General features: G+C 53.9%; 1 protein-coding gene across 1 annotated transcript; it reads left to right on the top strand.

The window, feature by feature from the left end:
- Positions 1 to 1,161: 1,161 nt before the first annotated feature.
- Positions 1,162 to 21,266, top strand: Kash5 (KASH domain containing 5). Its single transcript, XM_057760892.1, is given in 20 exon segments — positions 1,162 to 1,471; positions 3,389 to 3,523; positions 6,643 to 6,747; positions 7,061 to 7,247; positions 7,614 to 7,678; positions 9,455 to 9,521; positions 9,712 to 9,873; positions 10,231 to 10,348; positions 10,577 to 10,627; positions 14,971 to 15,048; positions 15,258 to 15,314; positions 15,546 to 15,605; positions 15,945 to 16,009; positions 16,131 to 16,218; positions 16,531 to 16,629; positions 18,262 to 18,320; positions 19,675 to 19,723; positions 20,741 to 20,805; positions 20,876 to 20,971; positions 21,074 to 21,266. Coding segments are annotated over 20 exon segments (2,055 nt in total). The 3' UTR covers positions 21,213 to 21,266.
- The last annotated feature ends 732 nt before the right edge of the window (positions 21,267 to 21,998 follow it).

Here is a 21,998-nt window from a genome sequence, read left to right as displayed (position 1 = left end):
GCCAGCCTAGGACTTCGTAGACCAGGCTGACCTCACTTTCCTCTGTCTTCCTGCCCCTGCCTCCTGTGCATTGACTGTTATGCCCAAATCACAGAGTCCCCCCAAAACCGAGCAAAGAACCTTTATTCTTACACAAGTTCGTGAACTCAGACTCCCCGGTAATGGATTGGAGAGCCCAAACTCAGTTGGGGTGGGGTTTTTATAATAGCAGAGGTGGGCATGAGAGAACCCTGATTGGCTGACATTTGTCTAGGAGTGTCCTGGTGGAAAACGATGGGTGTGTGGGTGTGTGCTGGCAGGTGATCCTATCTACAACACTTGGAATGTTAGGAATTTCCTTTGGATGGTCTGTTCCTGGATGGTGCCTGGGTGGTCTAATCTGTCTTCCTTGGAATCAGGTATTGCCTAGGGTAAACTACCAAGACTCTGGCCTCTATTGAGACTCTTGGCTGGGTCCTACCCTGACAATGCCCAACTAAACAAAACATGGTAAGCACCTCGTCATTCTGTTAGTGCCCATTTTGGGTAGTGCTCCCGAACCCTGGAGCGGTGCTTACGAATACCACTTGATGGACACTGAACAGATTAAGCAGACCCAGAGGCGAAGGAAAGTGCGACAGGAGCACCGTGGTTTCTGAAGTGGCAAACAGAAGAGCGGCTGGAGGCTTCTGTTCCAAATATCTTTGGGAAACAGTCCAGTCACCTGCTCCTTCACTGCCATGGGGTTTTAAAAAAAAAACAAAACAAAAACCCTCCTTCCTCTTGAATTCCCATTCAAGGTTTGATGGGCTGAGGCACGGTGATTGCTCCAAGTTCGATATTAGCCTGGACTAAATAGCTAGGCAATGTCTCAATAAATAAGAAAGTAAATAAATTATAAATTTTGAAGGAATGCGGATTGGGTAGTTAATGCCAAAGGAGGGCATGGAGCGGAAGTGAGCTGGACCAGGCTGCGCATCATTGTGACGATAGCGGGCGGGTCGGACCCAAGAGAAGACAGAAAGGACTCGGTTCTGTGACTGACAAGAAGCAATGGCTAAACAGGAAGTCCTTCAGTCAAACCCTACCCTGCTATTTCGCCAAGCAGAAGGGGAAGATCCTGTGCCACATAAGAGATCTGCCGGTGGTCTAGCGCCAGCAAGGCTTGCTCCACCAGTGCGCATGCGCTCGCTCAGGTCCAAGCGATCCTCCTGAGCTAGTCTACGCATGCGCCAGCTCTGGGCTCACGATAAGGGATCAGCTAGCGTCTTCGACCTGGTGTGCGCCTGCGTGGAGGGGCGGGGCTTGAGGAAGGCTCGCTCATTTGCATTTCTGGCGGGAAAGGCGCGTGTGAGCCGTTCGCAACCGCCATTAGTCGTCGGTGGCCCTCAGCTGTGTCCCGAGAGGCACGACTTCAGGTACGCCCTGCCTGTGGCGACTTTCCCGAGGGGAGCCACGTCAGCCACACCCGAAATTATTACTGGACTCCCCAGTAACATCACCAGCCAGCTCCTTTAAAAAAAACTCCTAGTTCTGACCAAAACTCCTCCGAAGTGTATGAATCTTTTATTTTCATTTGTTTGGTTGATTGGTCTTTTTGTTCTTTGTTTTTTAAGATAGGGTTTCTCTGTAGTTTGGGAGCCTGACCTGGAACTAGCTCTTATAGACCAGGCTGGCCTCAAACTCGCAGAGATCTGCCTGCCTCTCCTGAGGGCTGGGATTAAAGGTGTGCGCCACCACCACCCAACTGGTTGGGTTTTGTTTGTTTGTTTGGGGGTTCTCTTTGTTTTCCAAGACAGGGTCTCTCTGTGCAGTAATATTGGCTGTCCTGGAATTTACTATGTAGACCAGGCTGGCCTCTAACTCACAGAGATCCACCTGTCTCTCTGCCTCTCAAGTGCTGGGATTCAAGGAGTGCACCACCACTTGGCGAAAGTGACACTAAATGACCTGACTGTAACAGGAGCAAGCCAGCCCTGTCAAGGTGCAGAGGAGGGATCCCTATGTTGACAAGGGCCTGTGAGGGTCATGCCGGGAGCTGGGAACCCAGGGAGCAGCAGGCCTGGGGACATGGAGACCACTGATGGAGAGGAAGCATGGCCCAGTGGTTAAGAGCACTTGTTCTGTGTCACCTGGATGGCTCACACCTTTAATCCCAGCACTCTGAAGCAGGTGGATCTTGGAGTTCAAAGCTGGGCTGGTCTTTGTGGCAAGTTCTGGGCCAGTGAGGGCTACAAAGAGGGACCTTGTTTTGTTTTTCAAAAAAAAAAAACAAACAAACCTTAAACACTACTCTTACAAATGACCCAGTTTCATTCCCAGAACCCACACGCGGTCCACAGCCATCTGTATCTCCAGTTCCAGGGGAGCTGATGCCCTCCTCTGGCCACCAAAGGTATCTCACACACACACACACACACACACACACACACACACCACAGACAATGCACTCACACATAAAATAAAAAATAAACCTAAAGGGAAAAAAGGCAAGGAAGCAGCAGTCCTGTGATGCATATTCCAGGTGTGGCAGAAAGACCACAGATTCAAGGCCAAGTGAGTAGGCTGGAGTCAGCTTAGCAGTAAAGTCCCTGACTAGAACTGACTAGTGAGGGACTGTGTGTGCTTCAGCATATAGCACTTGCCTAGCACCCGCCAATGAAAGAATGACAGCGTGGCTTACTGAGAAAAGTCCGTGGAAGAGGGGAGAGCAAGGCTGAAAGTGGCTCAAATCCAGGATCGGATGGGCAGTCTTTAGGCAGTACAGGAGCCACTTGAGTTTGGTGTTCAGCTCAGGAGGAATGAGATGTTTCTAGGCAACGAGACAGGAAGGCAAAGAGCTCCCAGACAGAGACCACAGTAGGAGCCACGGGCCACTTTACAGAACGCAGTGCAGGTTAGAGCTGCTAGAAGATACAGCATGATCTGGGGAGAGAAAGCAGCTGACCCAGGCCACACTGTGCCTCTGTTGCTAGACCCAAGCAGGTTCTTGTCCCAAGGTGATGGGAAACAATGTCCAGGCAGGTCAGCTCTGCAGCCTGTGGGAATGGTCTGGAGCCTAGGAGGATGCTGGGCCGTGGGCCTGGAGAGAAGGACCTCAGTCAAGACTGTGAGGAAAGTAAGACCAGCACAAGGCAGTCGCAAGGACAGGGACGGTGACTTGGTAGAGGAACAGATGTGGCCACAAGGCCTGGGGCAGCAGTTAGCCCCACCCTCTTGCCTCCCCCTTTGATCTTGCTACCTGCTCTCACTGCCCAGGTTGCCATCCCATACCTCAAACCCATAAAACAGGTTGGAGTTGGGGTGGGGATGGCAAACAGGTTCCGAGAACCCTGGGGGCCTGGGGCAGAGATGGAGCAGTTAGAGCTCGGCTGGTCAAAGGAAACCATTACTCTGCCTGTCCTTGTAGGAGCTGTCTGGGCAGGCTGCCCCTTTCCCAGCCCTCCCTGCAGCAGAGCGGAGGGGAGAACTTCAGCAGCAGCGACAGAGGCACAGGAGTGGTCCATGGACCTGCCAGAGGACCCGGCTGGTTCCACTGAACCAAGTAGGTGTCTGCCTGGAAGGGGTGGGGTACGTGTCACCTGTGTGCTTGCCACACGTCTGTTTCCAGTTCCTCCTCTCTGGAGGGCTACTGGGGACAGGAGGCTCCACACACGTAATGTCCCCCTCTTCCGCCAACTCCTCCTGTGCTTGGGTCGTGGGCCAGTGATACCTTTCCTTCGGGTAAAACAAGTGCCCCGACCCTCTCTCTTCTGCTGCACCTTCCCCAACACTGGCATCTGTCTGTCACCTGCTTAGAGCACGTCTCCACAGACCTTATGCCCCTCTTGCTGGTATTCCCCAGTGTTTGTTTGCGCGCATGTGTGTGTGTCCACGTGCACACGCACATACAGACAGTCTTACAGTGCAGGAGATGGAATCCAGGGTTTTGTGTGTGTTAGGCAATCAGCACTGAGCTGTTTTTGTTTCTGAGACAGGTCTGGCTTTGCACTTTCACCCCTCCTACCTCTTCTTCTCAAGTGTTGAGACTGCATGTGTACGCCACTGTGCTCAGCTTACAAATGTAATTTTTAACTTCTTAAGAGAAAAGAGTTGGCAAGGGACTCCTACCTGTAGTCCTGGAACTGAGGAGCTAAGGCAAGATGACAGAAAGGTGATGTGAACGGTGTTAACTGACTTTATCTAGCTCTACAATTACAAATGGTTTTCTGCATTAAGCAGCACAAAAACATGCTGAGTTACTGCTGTGTTTTCAGACATCTTTGAGAGCTGGTGTGTGCTGCTTCCCACTCACAGAGCACAGGGGCCGCTCCATCTTGGCCTGCTCCCGTGTGGTCAGCCTCTGTCTTCTCTCGCTCCTCTCCTCTTTCCTGCCCTGTGTCAGCTCTGTTCCCTAGTATCTCTCCTTGCTCTGCTGTCATTGTCTCTTCCCTCACCTCGGCTCTAATTGCTCTCTCTCCATCTCCTGAGGATGCGCTAACACGGAGAGCCAGTCTGATTAAGAACCTCTTGCCTCTAGACAGGCAATTGGGGTCATTGCAGGAGTATCTTGTCTTTGCTCCTGGGTGTCCGCAAGTGGGCCTGCAGCTTTGCTCAAGGCTGAGAGCTGCACCGCGGCCTCAGGAGTAACCTCTGCAAATAAGGTTTTACAGGTAGACAGGTACCAGCGTGCTAGGACTAGAAGGCAGCCTGGCTTAGGGGGAATGACTGCCACCTAAACCTCGCCTGCACCAGCAGAGGGCGTGTGGCCACCAGGAACTGTGACCATAGCCAAGTTTACTCCTGAGACTGCCCTGGGAAAGGGAAGAACTCACACAGGAAACGCAAAGGTTGAAAGACAGGGAAGGCAAAGGAGAGAGAAGACACTGGAACAAGATGGAGGACAGGAGAAAACAGGATCGAAGGACAGAGGACAGAGGCTGGACATATGAGAGAGGTTAGGGAAGAAGTAGAAGAAAGATCCCAAAAGAAAGATTGAGCTGGATCGTGGTGGCATACACCTTTAATCCCAGCAAGGCAAGTGGATCTCTGTGAGTTCGAGGCCAGCCTAATCTATAGAGTGACTTCCAGGACAGCCAGGGGTACACAGAGAAACTCTTGTCTTAAAAAAGAAAAGAAAAAGAGACTGGAGAGATAGCTCAGTGGTTGAGAGCACTGACTGTTCTTCCAGAGGATTTGGGTTCAATTCCCAGCACCCACATGGCAGCTCACAACTGTCCGTAACTCCAATCCTAGGGGATCCAGCATCCTCACGAAAAAAAAAAAAAAAAAGGCAGAAACAGTGTCTCTCTTGGGAAGGGGCTACATACCAGTGGCCTTACTTGGCCATAGTAAAGTCCTCCCTTGTAACATGGAGGATAAAGAGCAGTGACCCAGCCCAAGTCCGCCTCCCCTAACTAACCTGGGCCCCTTATACCCTCCCATGGGAGCCAGGAAGGGTCCAGGTCAAACCGGTGCCCCGAACCCTGGAAGTGTGAGAGTGAGCTCTCCTGTGAGGAAGGCGACTGCGGCAGCTCTGATGCTCCTGCCTCAGGCTCATCTCTAGGAAGAGCAGCTGCCATGATTCTAATGTTCCATAAGTGCCTGTGGTTATGTGCCAAGCAGAGGGCCTACCCAGTTTCCTAAAGGCCACTGCTGAGGCTCAGAGTTGAGTCCTGAGCCTGCTGGGGGTGTAGAGCAGGTTGCTCACTTCACCCCCAGCTCAGCCTCTAGCCTGCAGCGTGTGCAGTAGGCATCGTCCCAGGAAGCTAGGCCAGTGAGGGGATGAAAGCCTCCTCTAATTTGGAGACACTCCATGACATGGAGCATCTATTGAGTGTCTGCTGTATTCATGCAATGTGAGTATAGCTGAAGGCCAACAGATCCCAGAAGACAGGCACAGACACACATATACAATGGATCTGAGCCGGGTGAGAGCTGCTCTGCCAACACACACACCACACACGCATGCATGCATGCACACACACACATCTTCACACAGGGGCACAGAGCAGCCCTCTCAGTACTCTCGAGGCAGGATTTTACTGGCATGGAAACAGACCTCCCAAAGAAAAGTCTTGCCACAGACTTGCTGTGGTGCTGCTGACTCGGGAGTCTGAGAGGAGGCTCAGCTCCTAAACAGTCCCCTGCTACCTCCGCCAAGACAGCCCCATCCGTCCTCTTCCTCTCGGTGCTGGGCCTGAGCTCCTTCAGCTCTGACGACGCCATGCTAGGGATGCAGAGAGAGGCCTGCTCCCTGGGGAACTGGGAGAAGGGCTGCAGCAGGAGGGATCGATCTAGGCTGCCCGCACCTTATCGGATTGTTCCTGGCTCTTCCCAGAATCCTCCTCCTTGTTTTCCTCAGGCCTTGTCCCCTCTGCCCATAGTGTGGGAGGCTGGAGAAGGGCAGAGGGGAGAGAGGGTTATCTCAGAGCTCACTAATGGCTCCTGAGCCCATTGGACAGGCAGCAGGGGGCACTCCCTGGCCTGAGAGATGGGAACCGCTTGGGAGCAGTGACTCAAAAACCCTCATGTTGCCACCTTAGTGGAAGCCTCCTCCTGTCCTTTACCAGTCCCAACCACACACAGCTCTGAATAAATGATCCCCCAACTCCGCAGAGCCTGGGTATTAGGCAGAGGATCCTGGTGTCCGCTCACACGGGCTGGGCCCTCTCTTCTCTGCAGTGTACCTCTGGGAGCAGCCTGAAGAGGTGACTTCAGGACCACTGCTCAGCCTGGAGGAACAGATCCTTAACTCCACATTTGAAGCCTGTGACCCTCACAAGACAGGTGGGGGCTGGGGAGCCACAGGGAGGGCTGGGCTAAATCCCTCCTTAGGGGTCCTCCAGGGGATGGAGTAGGAAGGACTTAAGGCCTGCTGGGGAGTTAGCCTCTAGCTGGGTACAGCAGGAGGTACTGTCCTGCCTCATACTCTTTGTCCACTCTGAGATGGACTGGGAAACTTGACTCTGGGGAGGGACTTGCCCCAGGTTCCTCTACATGTTGTGGGGCAGGAGTGTCACCAAGCCCACTGATTCCCAAGCCATGGCCTGCCCCACTGGCCATTGCCCAGTTCAGTCCTCCCCACCATGCTCTGTCCCAGGCACTGTGGCTGTAACCCACCTCCTGGCCTACCTGGAGGCTGTGACAGGACAAGGCCCCCAAGACGTGCGTCTCCAAACACTGGCCCGAAGCTTAGACCCTTATGGGAAGGGTGATGGAGCGACTGTGGAGTTGGACACCTTTCTGGTGGTCATGCGGGACTGGATTGCTGCCTGCCAGTTGCATGGGTGAGTCCCTACACCACAGCCTTCCCCCTGGGAAGTCTTGCAAGTTTGCTCTGCAGCTAGTACCAGTTAGACCCAGGAAGCCCATGTGGTTGACTTGAGGCTAAGAAAAGGCCTGTGAGAAGATATGGAGGGGTGAAGGGGTCTGAGACCTTGGATGATGGTGCAGGGGTCCAGGATGTAGAACTAGAAAGGACTGACAGTAGCAAGAGCTGTCATTCACAGCCCAGGCCCTGCCATCTGGCCTCACCCTCCACCCATAAAGCCACTCTCACCCGACTGCCCTCCCTTCCACCACCCAGACCTCTGCAGACACAGGTCATGGATATGGTGGCCGCAGGGGATCTGAGCCTCTTGCCTTTGATACAGGGGATTAGAGCGGGCAGAGGAGACGGCCTTCGGGGGAGCCCTAGCTTCTCCACACCTGCCATCTGGTGAGACTATTTATAGAAGGAGGTGGGTGGCAGGGGTCAGCGGGGGGTTAGCAGGGACCTCTCATCTGTTGGCTCCACACAGCAAGGGCTAAAGAGACAACTGGGGCTGTTGCTCAGCTGCAGCTGTGGCATCTCTGTGGGACAGTCCCCTCATCCTGGACACTGAGGTCAGGTTTTCCATTCCTCCGCCAGTTCCAGCCCTAGTGCAGAGGCTGAGGACACTGCAGCTTCCTTGCTGTCCAGCTGAGGCACCTGCCCTGTGGAAATCTTCCCATGGTGCAGGGCACTGTTGCCCTGTCAGGCTCCTCCTCTTGGCCCTGCCCACACACACCCCTTACACCTGCTACTTTCCTTGGGAACAGGCACCTGTCCAGCTGTATTCCAGCCCTATGCTAGGGTGCTGGGTGCCCAGGACCCCACCCTCAGAGGTGCACCTCTAAAAGTGGCCCTCCAGAACCCAGCCTGCAGCTTTCTTGGCGTTCTCTTTTTCTGTTTGTTTGGTTTGGTTTCAGTTTGGGTTTTTTGAGACAGGGTATCTCTGTGTATCCCTGGCTGTGCTGTGTATGGACCAGGCTGGCCTTGAACTCACAGACTGCTAGAATTAAAGGTGCCTCCACACCCAGTTCTTGGTATTCTCTTGAACCTTGAGGCTTCTTCAGTCTTGGGGGCCAGGGAGGTCTGTGAGTAGCAGAGGGGTAGGCCAGATCAAGTAGGGAAAGACAGAGAAAGGAGGCTTAGGCAGAGGCTGGGGAGTGCTTAGGGAGAGGGTATGGGAGAGTGAGGGTGGACGTGGTGGTGTAGTCTAATGGGCTGGACTCAAAAGATGACAGACTGGGGCTGATGAGTACCTGGGGAGAGCACTGGGCAGTGGTGGCGCACGCCTTTAATCCCAGCACTCAGGAGGCAGAGACAGGTGGATCTCTGTGAGTTCGAGGCCAACCTGGTCTACAGAGCGAGTTCCAGGACAGGCTCCAAAAATACAGAAAAAAAAAATAAATAAAAATAAAAATAAAAGGCCAGGCGATGGTGGCGCACGCCTTTAATCCCAGCACTCAGGAGACAGAGACAGGTGGATCTCTGTGAGCTCGAGGCCAACCTGGTCTACAGAGCGAGTTCCAGGACAGGCTCCAAAAATACAGAAAAAAAAAATAAATAAAAATAAAAGGCCAGGCGATGGTGGCGCACGCCTTTAATCCCAGCACTCAGGAGGCAGAGACAGGTGGATCTCTGTGAGTTCGAGGCCAACCTGGTCTACAGAGCGAGTTCCAGGACAGGCTCCAAAAATACAGAAAAAATAAATAAATAAAAATAAAAGGCCAGGCGATGGTGGCGCACGCCTTTAATCCCAGCACTCGGGAGGCAGAGGCAGGCGGATCTCTGTGAGTTCGAGACCAACCTGGTCTATAAGAGCTAGTTCCAGGACAGGCTCCAAAGTCACAGAGAAACCCTGTCTCGGAAAAAAAAAAAAAAAAAATACAGAGAAACCCTGTCTTGAAAACAACTATAACAGCAAAACAAAGAAAAAAAAAATCTCTGGGGAAAGCTGGGAACAGAAGAATGGGCTTGGGGAAGTAGAGGTACCCCCAGTGACTGGCTCTGAGACCTGACTAGCTCCAGGCGAACATGAGCAAGCAGCCTGTGTAATAAGAGTAATTCAGCCCAGGGAACCCCAAAGCTACACATGGAGTCCTAAAACAATCTCAGGGTCCTTGGGAACCCCAATTTCTAAAGTCACTAGAGAGTCCAACCTCCTCTTGTTTGTTTCTCCCTTTCTAGCATGCCCAGAAGCTGAGGAGCCAGCCAACTTAGAGAGCTTTGGAGGAGAAGACCCCAGGCCTGAGGGGTGCTTGTCCTCCCCACCCCCATCCCACTCCATTTTCTCCAGCCTGTCTGGGGCCAGGGAGTGGGGAGATTGGTGTCCTTTGGCTCAGAGAAGCCTCAGAGTCTCATTCTGATTTGTCTTCAGAGGAACCTGGGAAGCTGGGGGGTGGGAGCAGGAGCGCGGCTGGTGACTAGGCCCTTGCTGCCCTCAGACCTGCCACAGCTGAGCTGCTGAGCAGCCTGGAGGACCTGGAGCTCAGCAACCGGCGCCTTGCTGGTGAGAACGCCAAGCTGCAGCACAGCGTTGAGACTGCTGAGGAGGGTTCAGCGCGCCTAGGGGAGGAGATCGCATCCCTGCGCAAGCAGCTGCGAAGGTGAGAGCCTATGTCTTCCTTCCTGCCAAAGAGCTTGGGCCTCTGGTACAGGTGAGCATTCCACTGCCCAGCCCCTGTCTTCCATTTCCCTCTATCTGCATCTTGCCTCTGGCCTTTTGGGTTCATTCTGACTGTCTCCTTCCAGTGTTTGCTGTCATTCTCTGTCCTCTACCTCCTTTCTTTCTTTTCTGAGTGGCCCATGCTCCCTTCCTCCAGTGTCTCCACCCCACACTGCATGCCCCTGTCCTTTTCTCTCTGCCCGGCTTAGCCTGCATCTAGTCATAGTCTCCCTCATAGTCTGAGATGTTCTGCTCTGCTTCTCTGCCTGCCTCCGCTCATATCTGTGCCACCCGTCAGCACCCAGCAGGCCCTGCAGGTGGCCAAGGCTTTGGATGAAGAACTAGAGGACCTGAAGACTCTGGCCAAGAGCCTGGAAGAGCAGAATCGCAGCCTGATGGCCCAGGCCCGGCACACAGTGAGTGCAGGCAGAGCACATCTGCTTGCAGCAAAAGGACAGAGGTGAAGAGGCAAAGGTTACCTGACTCCAGGTCCTGTTCACCCACACTCCCCCCAGGCCTACCTGCCATCCCTCATGAGCCCTCCTCAACCCAACTCTTGAATGATGCAGGCCCTGACTGCAGTCCATCCTCAGGGAGGATGGAGCAGGGCTGGAATTGATTCTATCCTCTCTGGGGTGGGCCAGGAGAAGGAGCAGCAGCACCTGGTGGCTGAGGTGGAGATGCTACAGGAGGAGGTAAGCTTTCTTTAAGAGTTCCTGGCCCTGTCCTGCAAACCAAGGGGGCCCAGCATCCCACAGGCTGTGTTAGTCCCTGGGTTCATGTTGAGGCCCTGGCCAGTTCTTCCCTTGTCTGCATTATGGTGCCCACCATCGGGAGCAAGCCAGTGGCTTCACTTCATGGGGTAGTGTGAGGTTTAAACCAGAAGATGTTCAGAAAGTTCCTAATTCAAGATAGGAGATGTAGGGTGTGTGCAGTAAAATCCTGCAAACTGACATAGTATTCCATGCCTGTCATCCCAGTATTAGGGAGTCTGAAGCAGGAGGATTTTGATTTCAAGACTATCTGAAAAAAAAATCAGATATCATTATTTATATCAGTATGTTGTGGGTTTGATCCCTGGCAGTGCAAGTGAAACTGTGAGGCAGTTTAAACGTGTTTTTTGTTTGTTTGTTTGTTTTTGTTTTTCAAGACGGGGTTTCTCTGTAGCTTTGGAGCCTGTCCTGGAACTAGCTCTGTAGACCAGGCTGTTCTCGAACTCACAGAGATCCACCTGCTCTTCCTCCCGAGTGCTGGGATTCAAGGCCTGTGCTACCATGGCCCAGCTCGTTTAAACATTTTTTAAGCATAAACTTTGAGGCCACTCCCAGGAGCACGATGGGCCACCGCAGGCCTGTGACTCTTTCCTTCCCTTGTAAGCTTTTGTTTCTGTTTTTCATTTTGGTGGTATTGGAGATGGAGCTCTGGGCAAGCAGCCACCAGGCCTGGGTGTTCTCCAGAAGCCAGAAGGAGTCTGCATAGTCGGGTTGTGTTAATAGTGAAGGGACGGTGTTTTCCTGAGGACCAGTCCTACAACCGATTTAAGTCCCTGTTCACTCTGAGTTCTTGTCCACATTGAAATTCATCTAAGGTTAAATGATATCCCTCCTCCCCAAGGCAGGAGATCAGTTGCAGATCCATGGTGGGTTCACATCCCAGGCAGCTTCGGTCCTCACTCGACACCCATCCTCTGCTGTCCTTGCAGACGGACAGCCTTCGTTCCATCTACTTAGCCATCCATGGGCAGGCCAGAATTGCCTTCAAATCTGGGTTTAGCCCTTGTGCCACCTGCTGTGCCTGTCTCCTCTCCTGGGTCACCCAGGGGAACTGGCTGCTTTCCTGTGGAGACAGAGCTGCACCTGTGTGGTCTACCTCTGCTGCCCTGCAGTAGTTCTGTGTGAGTGGGAGGGAAGCTCACTCAGAATCAGCTGTCCCATGGTTCCGAGGTTCCCCCTCCTTGCCAGTCATGGCCCAGGGCCTCTGAACCATTCTCTGGCTTTTCAGCCCCAGTTAGAAGTTCTCTGCTTTGTGGGCCCTAGCTCCTATCCTGAGTCTCTGTCCTGTGTCTGTACCCTAGGTTCCACTTGTTTACTCTCCAATGGCTCCTTTGTAAACTGTCGTCCCCCTTCCCGGGCCATGGGAGTCCCTGGGCAGGACGGCGGCTGCCTTGAAACCTGCACTCAGATGGTGTAAAATAGCTTAGAGAACATTTTTTTTTTTTAAGAATCCATTTTATGTCTGAGTGTTTTCTGTCTGTTCATCATGTGAGTGCCTAGTCTCTGTAGAGACCAGAAGAGGGTGTGGTATCCTCTGGAACTGGCTACAGATGGTTGTGGAGCTACCATGTGGGTGCTGCGCATTGAACGTGGGTCCTCTGGAAGAACAGCCAGTGCTCTTAACCACTGTGCCATCTCTTCAGCCCCCAGAATTTTTTTTTTTTTTTTTTTTAAGAAAGAAGGGAATCTTATCCCAACACTCAGGAGGCAGAGGCAGGCAAACTCTGTGAGCTCAAGGCTTGTGTGGTCTAACAAGTGAGTTTCAGGACAACCAGAGTTATGTAGAGGGAGCCTGTCACCAAAGGAGGGAAGAATTAAGGAGACAGTCCTGCAGGGCCCTTGTCACAGCTCCCAGGCACCCAGTTGTGATGGTTGTCCTGCCCTCTGGTGTCTGCAGCACCAGAGCTGCTACGTGCCAGCTCTGCCAAAGTAGTTTCTGATGTCTGAGTTATCTGGTGGCTCGACGGCGTTTTTCTTTTTCTTCTTCTTTTTTAAAATTCTGTTTGTTTGTTTTTATGTATGAGTGTTCTGTATGTATGCCTGCATGCCAGAAGGAGGCATCAGATACCATTATAGATGGTTGTGAGACACCATGTGGTTGCTGGGAATTGAACTCAGGTCCTCTGGAAGAACAGCCAGTGCTCTTAACTGCTAAACCATCTCTCCAGTCCTGGCTTTTTTTTTTTTCGTAAGTGAGAGTATGCTGAGAATGGAACCCAGAATCACATGTGTTAGGCAAGCAACACTGAGCCACATCCCCAGCCGGGGGCTCCTGCATACCCAGTCTCTTGACAGCATTTTTTCCTGCTTGTGGCCTCATAGTCACAGATGGCTTAATAATGCAGGTGTGAGGCACCAGCCCCCCCAACACACACACACACACACACACGCATACACACCCCTGCCTCTTTCTGCATTATGTCAACAGCCATCTTCACCATATCCTTGGCTGGGGAGGATCCCTAAACCACAGCTGCAAGGGGGCCTGGGAGGATGTCTTGCCTTCAGTCTGGAGCTGAGACAGCCAGGAGGGGCTGGGGTAGCTGTTCCTTCAGCAGCTGGGTTTCCTTGTCACTGCCCCCAGGGCATGTCATGCAACCAGCCAAAGCCAGCCCAGTGAACAGGCCACCAGCACCCCTGACTCCTGCCCAGGCCCTGTGCCTGCAGAGAAATGTCCCTAGGCATCTACCTCTGTAGCTGAAGCTATTTATTCTCAGCTCCTTGCTGGCCTGCTGCAGCTACCCACTGGGATCTAGAGATTGAGATCTCAGGTTACAGCAGGGCCTGGGAGGGTAACAGGACACTCAGCCTCCAATGGTCTGACTGCTGGCTGAATCCCAAAAACCTACAGCCAGTGCTTCTGCAGGAGACTGCAGGGTGTTTTTGGGTCCCCCCCCCCCCACACCAGGTGGACAGGTGTTGACACAGCACTCCCAGCTGTCCTTCCTCTACCCTTCACCCAGGTAGCCCGGGCTGCTGCGGTGAAGGACCTGGGGTAGGGACAGGCTGGAGACCAGAAGAGCTGGCCTCTGTCTCCTGGGCTCTCGAGAAGGATGAGGTTTTCCAGACTTCAGGGGCCTGGCCTGGGACTTTGAATGCTCATATCCATCCATCCATCCTTCCTTCCTTCCTTCCTTCCTTCCTTCCTTCCTTCCTTCCTTCCTTCCTTCTTTCCTTTTTTTTTTTCCCAAGTCAGGTTTCTTCTATATATTAGTCCTGGCTGTCCTGGAACTCACTCTGTAGACCAAGTTGGCCTCACAGAGATCCGTGAGCCTCTGCCTCCCAAGTGCTGGGATTAAAGGTGTGCGTGCCACCACCACCCAGCTGAAATGTCAAAATCTTTTATTTTATTTTGTTTTTAATTTTTGAGACAAGGTCTTGTTATGTGGCCCAGGCTGGCCTGGTACTCAAATCAGTCCTCCGATTTCAGCTTCCCTGGTGCTGAGATGATAGGTATATTTCCTCACACCCAGCTTTGAGCCATTGTATTCTTAGGTCCCACTGGGACCTTGCATTGGCCCTTTCCTGACCTCACTGCCTCCCCTTGGGAGGCTCACCACAGGCACCACCTCTCATCAAGCCCTGTTTGGGCCTCCTCAGTGAGCTTTGCATTCTCTGCTTCTCAAGTTTCCTTTCCCCCAGAGGCTGGGTATTAGAGGTGGGGCTGGACACCACAGACTATGGTTTTGCTGAAGGAGATAATTGTACGAGTAGGTAAACACTGAGATTGCTCCAGGGGAAACTGGACAGGAAAGCAAAAGATATGGATAAAAGAAGAAACCAAAATATAGTTATTGGAGCCGGGCATGAAGATTAGGTGTGGTGGCCCATACCCACTGAACAGGAGGATCACAAGTTCAAAGCCTGCCCAAGCTATATATTGATACTGTGTGTGTGTGCATGTATGTGTTCTGGGCTCATCATACTTTCCTTTAGTTTTGTATGTTAGGAACACTTATAGGAGGTGCGTGGCTCTGCTGATCTGCTCTATCTGTTGTCATTAGTAGAAGAGCTGTGTGGTCTGGAATAAATTCCTCAATCCCTCTGGGCCTGAGCTGCCTTTATCTTTAAAAATGGGAAGAGAGCTGGAATCTCCCGTGCAAAGTGCTTGGAAGTCACTGTTTGCAGCGACCCCATGACATCCTCTTGTCCCCTGATCAGTGGGAAAATGGAAATTCCAGCTGAGGTCCAGCAGGGCAGGGGGAGAAGAAAGAGCTAACTGGGGTGTGCACAGGCAGTAAGTAAGCCAGGCTTTCCTCCTCCAGAATGGGAAGCTGCTAGCCGAGCGAGATGGCGTGAGGAGGCGGAGTGAGGAGCTAGCCACAGAGAAAGATGCTTTGAAGGTGCAGCATGTGCGGGGCTGGGGGCTGCTCACCTCCCCACACCCAAGTCAGCACTGCAGCTGCTGAGAAGAGGCTCTTGCACCAGACTCCACATCCTCAGGGCTGCCCAGGCAGAGCAGCTGACCCCCATGGGTGTCACTGGAGGCTGAGGGGAGATGTGGGGGCTCTTGGAGGCTGGGTGGAGAATTGATAGGCTCCTTCCTTGGCAGCGGCAGCTCCGTGAGCGCGAACAGCTCCTTTGTCAGCGTGAAGCAGTCCTCTCCGAGGTGAGGGCCGGGGCGACAGACCTGCACTTGCCATGCCTTCCTAGCCCCTGCCTTGTGCACCAGGAGCCCACCCAGCCCTGAGCCCTGGGCAAGCAGCCCAGACAGGCCTCCTTGGGTCTCAGGGTGGCCTGCAGGATCTGGAAGCCTCTGCCCCAGGCTTTCCCAACTCAGCCAACCCCCACTTCAGCAGCTTCATGTCTTAGGGGACTGAACCCTGCCTCTGTTCCCCAGCGCACCCGCCATGCAGAGAGTCTGGCTCAGACTCTGGAGGAGTACAGAACCACCACCCAGGTAACAAGTGCCCATCTTTATGGGATCTGCTGCCTTCCTCCCCACTAGACCACTACATCTCTCTGCCCCTCCCTTCCTCACTCTGCATCCCACAGCACTCACCTCTGGGAGCTCCTGACCTCTCCCTGACAGAGTCTGCCCCCGTGGCTCCATTGTCAGTTTTCTCTGAGTCTGTTCTGCTTTTGTGATGTTACTGGCTGTGCTTTATGTTCTGGGCTTGGCTTCTGTGCTCTTTGGGAGTTTCTGCCACTGCTTCTTCATCCTTGGCAATATGTGTCTGGCAAGAGGAGCCCAAGATATGTGGGGCTCCACCAGAGACCATGCTCTGCTTCCTTGCAGGAACTAAGGCAAGAAATCTCAAACTTGGAGGAGCAGTTGAGTCTGAGCCAGGAAGGCCCAGAGGAGTGAGTGGATAGTCAGGAGGGGACAGGTCGCCGCCGTGGAGGGGAGGACGGTCAGGCATGAAAGGGGCAGGGTAAAGGTTGCAGACTGGTCCAAAAGATAGGACTCCCGCTGTGTGGCCAGGTTCCTGGAACGGGCTGAGGTGGGAAGAGTAGGCTGGATCATGGCAGCACCCCCATCACTGGACCTGGAGATTCAGGCTATCCGGCAGGTAGGCTCTGCTTCCATGGAATGCTTTAGAGGACACCAAGGCACAAACTCCATGTGCCCCTGTGCGGATCCTCACTTCTGGCTCATAGTCCCAAAGGGCCGGGTACTTGGCACTTGGTGACTCTAGCTCACAGTGCTGCCACGTAGCACCTCCCAGGCACCTGCCCTTCTCCAGCTTGCTGTGCCTCAACTTCAACTGTGGAAACTCCCTGTGGCCATGTTCCCTAACATCTACCAATCTATGGCCCCATCACCAATTCCCTCTGCACCTTGCTCTGACCCTGCAAGGTTTAGATACAACTTCTGTGTCTAGGAGCAGGACATATCAGGTGTTGGCCTCTCCAGTCCTCTGTATGGAGTGTGGCAGTGGGAGGAGGCTGAGCCGCATGAGGAAGCTGAATGTCCCTCTGAGGTGAGCAGAGGAGTCTCTGAGCCACAGAAGTCCTGGGGCCCCCAGGGGGTTGCAGGATCCCACTGACTCTTCTAGCCCTCTAGCTCTGTGGTCTACTCCTGAGTTCAACTCTGAGGAAGCAGCCCCAGCCAACAGGACACCCCCTGCCCTCAAGGGACAGGCAAACTAAGCTGCCCCGTAGAAATCCTGTCATGATTCCCTTATTTACAATTGTTCATATTGTGGAAGACAGGAAGTGTCTTTAAGAAAAGCTGCTGGGGCCGGGCAGTGGTGGGGCATACCTTTAATCCCAGCACTTGGGAAACAGAGGTAGGCAGATCTCTGATTCTGAGGCCAGCCTGGTCTAAAGAGCAAGTGCCAGGACAGGCTCCAAAGCTACAGAGAAATCCTGTCTTGGGGGGGTGAAAAAAAAAGCAAAAAGCTGCTGGGCAGTGGTAGCATGCACCTTTAATCCCAGACTTGAGAGGAAGAGGAAAGCAGATATCTGGGTTCGAGTTCCAGGTCAGATGAGCTACACACAAAAACCCTGTCTCAACACCCCTCCCCCCCCCCAAAAAAAAAGAGAAAAGAAAAGAAAGAAAAGCTTAGCACTTAAATAAGTCTGGGCTGCACAGAGACCCTGTCTGAAAGGGTCGGGGCAGGCGGAAAGGCGGATGTGGCAGCTTAGCAGGCTCACCGTGGTTGGGTTCCCTTCCCGAGGATAGAACCCAAGTCTGCACTGTGCAAGGCAAGTGCTCTACCACTGAGCAGAAGCCCCAGGGTGTCCCTGTGCTGGCTCAAGTCAGCCCCAGTGGGCCAGCTGGTTCAGGTGACAGACACCTGGGACAGAGGTGGGAGACAGGGAGGGGAAGTGACCTTGTCTTAGGACTGGAGAAGCGTGGGGATGTTTAACCAGCCAGTGTGACTTGGGTGAGGAAGTAGGCAAAGGGGATTGTGCCCATCTCAGGCAGGGTAGGGACAGGGCAGGAGGGCGGTGCTGAGAAAGGAGTGGGGGAAGTGACATCTTAGAGGACATCTGGGGGCACCAGAGGTGGCCAGGTGCACAGGCTGGAGGTCACTGTTGGGATGGATATGGTGACTCACTCTGCAGTTCTGGAACTGGGAAGGCATAAGCAGGAGGCATAACATGAATTTGAGGTTGGCCTGAGCCATAGAGTTAGATCCTATCTCAAAAAAAGAAGAATGTGGGGCAAGGTGGCCACACAGTAGAAGTAGAAGCAGGAGGAGTTCAAGGCCATCCTCTGTGCATGATGAGCTCATACCAGCTTGGGCAACACAAGACCCTGTCTCAACAAAACAGAACAACAGTAACAAAAGTGTCAGGTTAGTGGAGGCACAAAAGAGACGTCTCTAGATCTGGGCCCTTCGGAGGAGCAGGGAGCAGCCTGAGTCCCGCAGAGGGAAGCGAGGAGAACAGGCTGGTGGGCAGAGGCATCCTGGAAACATTAATGTCTGGTCCTCAGAAGGAGCGCACAAGTGGCTTTTCCTTGGTGCTGAGAGGGAGGGAGCCCCATGGGAAGCTTAAAAACTTGTATCCCTGGGCCCATCCACCTCGGTCTGGACCTCAAGTAGATGGGGTCTGGCTGGGCTACTGGTGCGAAGATAAGGAGACCAAACCTTAATGTTCTGCAGAGAAACTTCCAGAGAGAGCCACTGCATGCTCTAGAAGGAAGCAGAACACCGTTCTCAAGGTAAGGAGTAGGTTGATGGGTCCTCCCTCTGTGGGTTCTGGCTGTGAGAGGATCAGGACCGACGGCACCCTGCCAGAATAAACATACCCCTCCTCTCCTCAGTCTGTGAGCACACCCTGACCCTGGCAATTCCAAGAGGAGGTGGACACCTAGACCCCAGACCAGCCTGGATGGTATAGGTTTGCAGTTGTTACCCTACAGGGAGCCAGAGATGCAGGGACAAGGCTGATAGACACCTTGAGGGTTCCTAGCCATGGAAGACCCTGCAGGCTCCAGAATCAATCTTGGGCCCCCATTCCTTGAGGGGCCTCTATGAGCCTCCATAGATCACGGAGTCGAGCTGTGTGACTGATGGGATGTGTTTTGAGGCCTTACTCGGGCTTTGAATAAGAATGGAAAACACTGGATGTCTGGTCACAGCGGGTCCCCCCCCCGCGCTTCCTGTGGGGCCCCCTCCTCCAGACTCCTGCTGTCGCGGCTAACGAGGCCCCTATACAACCTCTAATTGGACTTGCCTGGGCAGAGCTGAGATTGGGCTGCCTGGGTGCTCTGAGTAGTGTGACCTCCTCCTACGTCATGAGAATGGGAGGAGGAAGGATGGGCTGCTATCAGCACATTTCCAGAGGACTGGGGTAACAAACACTGCGGCCCAAGATGGGATGAGGCTGGGGCCTGACCTCAAGGGGATGGGGACTCAACAGCCTACAGCCCACATGAGCATTTCAGGGGCTCACACAGCAGTGTATAGTGGGCCTGGGTTGGGAGCAGCTGTGTCTCTGAGGCCACTGGCTTGATAGCAGCTGCAGGGCTAGATCCCTGCTTCTCAGGCATAGGCTGGTGTCATGGGCACCTGGGTCCCTGTGGACCCATCGGCCTCTGGAGCTTGATAGCAGGGCCTCCAAAGCTGTGTCCCTAAAGCAGAGGCTTGGGGAAACAGGGTCTCGCACACCTAGAGAAGTGGTTTGGACATGAGGATCCTAAATAGTGAGCTTCAGAGCTGAGAGAGGGGAGGTACTTTCCCACTCTCTGACAAGAGCTGAAAGACCAAGGCTAAGAAATGGCCTAGCACCCCCAACAGGGGGCCCAGAGTTCACATACCCTGGGGTCTCTGGTATTGGGGGTAAAGCACAGACTTTGTTTCTGCCTGGGGATCAGCTGGAAAGGGACAAGTAGGAAAGCCTAAGTCAAGGGCTTCTGAGCCTTTTGGGGGTCACAAACTCCCAGATTTAATTGTTTTCAATCTCTGAAAAGTATACACAGGAGCCCCCATCAGACTGAGGTCCATTGTATCTGCAGCTTCCGGTGGGTAAGAGAACTGGGGAGGAGAGGTGTCCAATGACTCTATTTGCTATAGGTTGTCCAGAAGACAGGAAGAAGAGAAAGAAGAAGAGAGCTGGGTCCTGGTAGGCAATCCCTAGCACCCTTCCTATCCCTAAGAGCTGAGCAATAATTCCAGCCCCTTCCCCCCAGCTTGAAGTCCTCAGGAACAGACAGAAAATCATTTGGTCAGGCAATAACAAGGCCCTTGGTGCAGCTAATGAGAGGCGGGGGTGGGAATGGAAAGGGGTAGGCTGGAGGCAGTTGCCAGCCAGGATGTTCCCCAGAGACCCCAGCCACATACGTATAGTCTGAGCCTGGAGCCTCACAGCTAACGCTACACCCCCACTGCACCGCGAACTCCCACACAGTCCCACTCACCAAAGAACTAGTGGCCTCAGTGATTGGTCAGATGGCCTGGGCCTGGACAGCTCCACCTTTCTCCGGGGCTAGACAAAATGAAGGTCTCAGGCCAGCTCTGCTCAAGGGAAGGTAAAGGAACATGATGAGAGATGAGTCCAGGGCTTGCTGAGGGATGGAGGGCAGGCTCTGGAGTCCTGACCGGCCTGGTCACGCTCAGGCCGTCAGTGAGGGAGTCTGGCTCTTTTTCTCTGCCCTCAGCTCAGGGCCAGGCAACGTGGGAGCAGGAGCCAGCAGTTGGGAGTGACAGGCTAGTTGGTTTGTCGTTGTCGTGGCCGCTGTATTAGGGGCAGATGTGGGCATGTGAAGCCCTGACTGGCAGAAAGGTTCCAGAGAGACAGGAGGAGTGGCAGCAGGCTGGTGGAGCCTTCAGTAATTGGCCACGGCATATGTGTCCAGCACAGGGACAGGCACCTGTAAACCCCTGCCCCGGAGGCTAGGGACTTAGAGGATCCGTTGGGAGGGGGAGAGCAGTCTAAAAGCTCACACCCTCATTGACCACTGCATGGACACTGTCCTAGCCCTGCCTTCTTTCCCCCATTCCGTCAGCCCCGGGAAGGGGAGGGCTGTCATCATCCCTGACCAGGGACATGTGGCCTCGTGTGTGGAGTCAGAATCCAGGGTGCTGCCCCAAACCTCTGCAGAATGAGTAAGTGGGTGTGCTGTGTCCTTTCTCCACCCAGGTTGGCCCCACCAGCCCTCTGGGAACCCCTGGCTATGAGCTTGACCCAGGAAGCTCTCCTGAGAGGTAAAGGGACACATGGGAACTGGAAAGGGACCTAGGACAGACCAGACCTAGCAACCCGTCTGCCTTCCAGCTGTCAAGATGTGCCAGAGGTGCAACAAGCCCTCATGCCTGTGGTGAGAGAGCTGGTGCCAGTCTGCCTGCGCCCCCAGCACTCCCCAGGGCTCAGGTGTGCCCTTCAGGTGTCTCCAGAAGCGGGTGGGGAGCCACGTGTTAATAATAAGACCAGTCTCCCTGGGGCCACCTTCAGCCTCTCCTGCCTCCCCTCCAGAATCAGCCAACATCCACTGGTCCCCACGCCCGTCTGGGGCCTGCTGCTGCTGCTGCTCTCCATCCTGCTGCTGAGCCAGTCCCCGACACCCACTTGGCCACACCTGCAGCTCTACTACCTGCAGCCCCCACCAGTGTGAGACGCCGTACCCCACTGTGCCTCCTCTGTCCCTGATTCAGAGTCAGGACACGGGGCCAACATCCCTAAGTTGTTTTTATGTGACCATGGCCTCTCCTGGTTTTTTCCTGTTTTCTTGACAATAGCAAATCATGCAGTAATAACTTAAACGCGGGATGATTGCCTCACCAAACAAGTTCAGGGAGGAGGGCACCTGGGCCTCAATTGAGTCACAGTGGGACCCAAGGTCCCTAGGCTTTTTCCATCCTCCTCTCCTGCTTCGGAAGCTGCTACTGCAGCATGGTGCTGGGCTGGGGAGAGCTCGCTGTTCCTGAGTTGTGTCTGTGTGGTAGATGCTGCTGCAAGCGAGGCCGTGGACCAGGGCTGGCCCTGCACTGCAAGTGCACTGCCTGCTCAGTCAGGGCTTGTCTGAAGCAGACAAACCAGAGGCTTCTCTCACAGCTCCTCATTGGCAACTCCACAAAATACTGGGTCACGCAAGACCCCCTGCTTGCAGGCCTCTGAGCCCTCGAGTTGCCAGACTGCTGTGAACCTTAAGCGCGCCACAGGATCCTGCGCCAATAACGCTGGCGGCATCCTCGGCTTTCCCATGATTTACAAAGAGAGCCAAGTGGGGTGCAGCCCGAGAACACCACCCCCAACCCCACGCGTTCAGTTTTGAGAAGCGGCGCAGATGGGATACAGGCCGAGAAGTCGGCTAGCCGGACAGCCCGGCAGCGGGAAGGAGACCCAGGGGTGGGTGATCCAGGAAAGGCAGGCTGGCAGCCACAGCGGGCTCTGCGAGTAA

This window comes from Chionomys nivalis (assembly GCF_950005125.1).
Source record: "Chionomys nivalis chromosome 23 unlocalized genomic scaffold, mChiNiv1.1 SUPER_23_unloc_1, whole genome shotgun sequence".
NCBI lineage: Eukaryota > Metazoa > Chordata > Mammalia > Rodentia > Cricetidae > Chionomys > Chionomys nivalis.
The sequence above is the reverse complement of the archived record's forward strand: the minus strand, read 5'-3'. Positions and strand labels throughout refer to the sequence as shown.